The sequence below is a fragment of the Sinocyclocheilus anshuiensis genome, unplaced genomic scaffold (genome assembly GCF_001515605.1).
Source record: "Sinocyclocheilus anshuiensis isolate Anshui unplaced genomic scaffold, SAMN03320099.WGS_v1.1 scaffold2168, whole genome shotgun sequence".
Taxonomy (NCBI): domain Eukaryota; kingdom Metazoa; phylum Chordata; class Actinopteri; order Cypriniformes; family Cyprinidae; genus Sinocyclocheilus; species Sinocyclocheilus anshuiensis.
The window spans coordinates 1,113,198-1,115,239 of NW_015546037.1; the positions used below are offsets into that span (position 1 = coordinate 1,113,198).

The 2,042-nt window shown below is 35.7% G+C and overlaps 1 protein-coding gene across 1 annotated transcript in view; it reads right to left on the minus strand.

Annotated features, from left to right (window-relative positions):
• Positions 1-2,042, minus strand: part of LOC107698855 (coiled-coil domain-containing protein 150-like) — a 14,218-nt gene that overhangs the window by 11,017 nt on the left and 1,159 nt on the right. Inside the window, exons 3-6 of the mRNA XM_016499984.1 lie at positions 1,223-1,401; positions 493-609; positions 141-270; positions 4-47 (exon numbers count right to left, since the gene is read on the minus strand). Of these exons, the coding sequence (XP_016355470.1) occupies positions 4-47; positions 141-270; positions 493-609; positions 1,223-1,401 (470 nt within the window). The remainder of the gene's footprint in view (positions 1-3; positions 48-140; positions 271-492; positions 610-1,222; positions 1,402-2,042) is intronic.

Sequence of the window (2,042 nt, forward strand, 5' to 3'; positions counted from 1 at the left end):
TACCTTGATCTCTTTGGTCAGCTGTGATATCAGAGTCTCCTTCACTCCTGAGAGGAAACAAAACACTTTAGTTTCACAACCAACAGACATACTGTAGTATAGACATAGTTTAAAATGTCCCATAATTCAGTGTTTCTGACCGGATTGGTCTCGAAGCTCCCGACACTCTCTTTCCAGGCCCAGAATTAGCTCCTCCCTCTTCTTTAGCTCCGCCCTGTTTGCCTGTCTGTCAGTACGTAAGGCGTGACAGTCTGCTTGAAGAACCTCCACCTGACAAGACACCAGCAAACAGTGGGCAGAAAGCTTAAATTAGTTGTTTTGTTTTGGCCCATTTTATCGTCCATCAGGTGAAGGTCTGATCATTTAGAAGCAGCCTCTTCTCAACAAGACACATGATTCAAGATCATTTAAGTACATTTATCAATCAGATAAGAAGTAAGATCACGATAAATGAGAGAATGTGAACCTTTACTAGTCTTTTCTTCAGTTTACCTGTCTTCTCTCCCTCTCCACCACTCTCTCCATCTCCTCCACTCTCAGCAGCAGTGCATTGTGGGATTGCTCAGCCTCCAAGAGTGCTGTGGTCTCCCGCGCCATCTGCTCCTTCATCTGCGAACAGTTTCAGAGGTCAAGAACTATCAACTGATATAGAAATAACTATTTTACTTATGACATTATAAAGATTCATTGGTTGAACTGGGAAAAACATGAATATACACTCTTTGAAAACTCTTTGAAAATTGTTGTTATCGTAAAACGTTTCCGTTAATTAAAATAAAGAAATCTGAAAGTGAAATTAGGCTGATTGGGTGAAAAGGAAACTTTTTTAATATGACCTTGTAGTTCTAAAATGACTAACTGAAATAAAACGAAAATAAAAACTAATATTAAAATATTTAGGAAAGAATTAAAACAAACAAAGATGACAAATGCACATAACAGAATTACTAAAAATGTATGCAAAATTAAAATTAAAAAATTACAATATAAATGAATTCAAAAATAATAATTAATTTATATATTAAATTAATTAATAATTAATTAGTGAAAACTATAATAGCATATACATGACACTAAAAACACTGCTTAAAATAGTTTCTAAATATATAAATAAATACTAGTTTCCATTTCACCTGAAAACTGAATGGGTTCATTTAATAATCTTTACACACAAACATTTCATGCAATCTCTTAATTAATATGAGCCCATAAGCTGTTTTACTTTAGCAGAGGTGGTGTTCTCCAGCGCCTCCCTGAGTCTGAGCACCTCCCGCTGCGCCTCCTGTCTCTGCTCACAGGCCTGCTGCAGCTCATCCTGTAACTGCAGCACCTCCTGCCGTGAAGAGGACTGCTCCTCCTCATGCTGCTCCTGCAGCGCGGCTAATCGCTCCTGCAGACGCGCTACACACAGAGGGCAATTACAAACTGCTCCCACAGATGCACGCTGACAAAATGAATGTGAAAATCTCTTACACACACACCTTTACTTAGTTATGTAAATGGGACACCGCATAGACTTTTATTGTTTTTTTTTATATACAGCTAATTATAAATACAATAATCTACTATAATCTTATAGAAACCTTAGCAGAAAACTTTCTGCATTTTTATAATTTAACAAAATGACTTTATTTTATACTGTTTTTACAGTATAAAATGTAAGTTTTAGAAGATTTTGTTCTATGGTTTTGCTCACTTTTGGGCACAATTATTATTACAGGTATTTATTGCAATATAAAATCAATATACAGTTCTGAAAATAAATCAGTTTGGTTTTACATTTTCTAAATAAATGAGTGAATCTCAAGACTGTAAAGTCATGTCTCTGTCATATTTGACCCCAAAATGTTTACACTATGAATGGTGTATATAAATGTCATTTAATGCTCATCTAAAGTCAATCTTTAAAAACACAAATAATTTAATAACACTGTTAATTTTAGGTTTAGGCCTAACGGCCTAAATGTGGTCTAAATCCCACGATTTAGGGAAGTCGTGGCCTAATGGTTAGAGAGTCGGACTCGTAACCCAAAGGTTGCGGG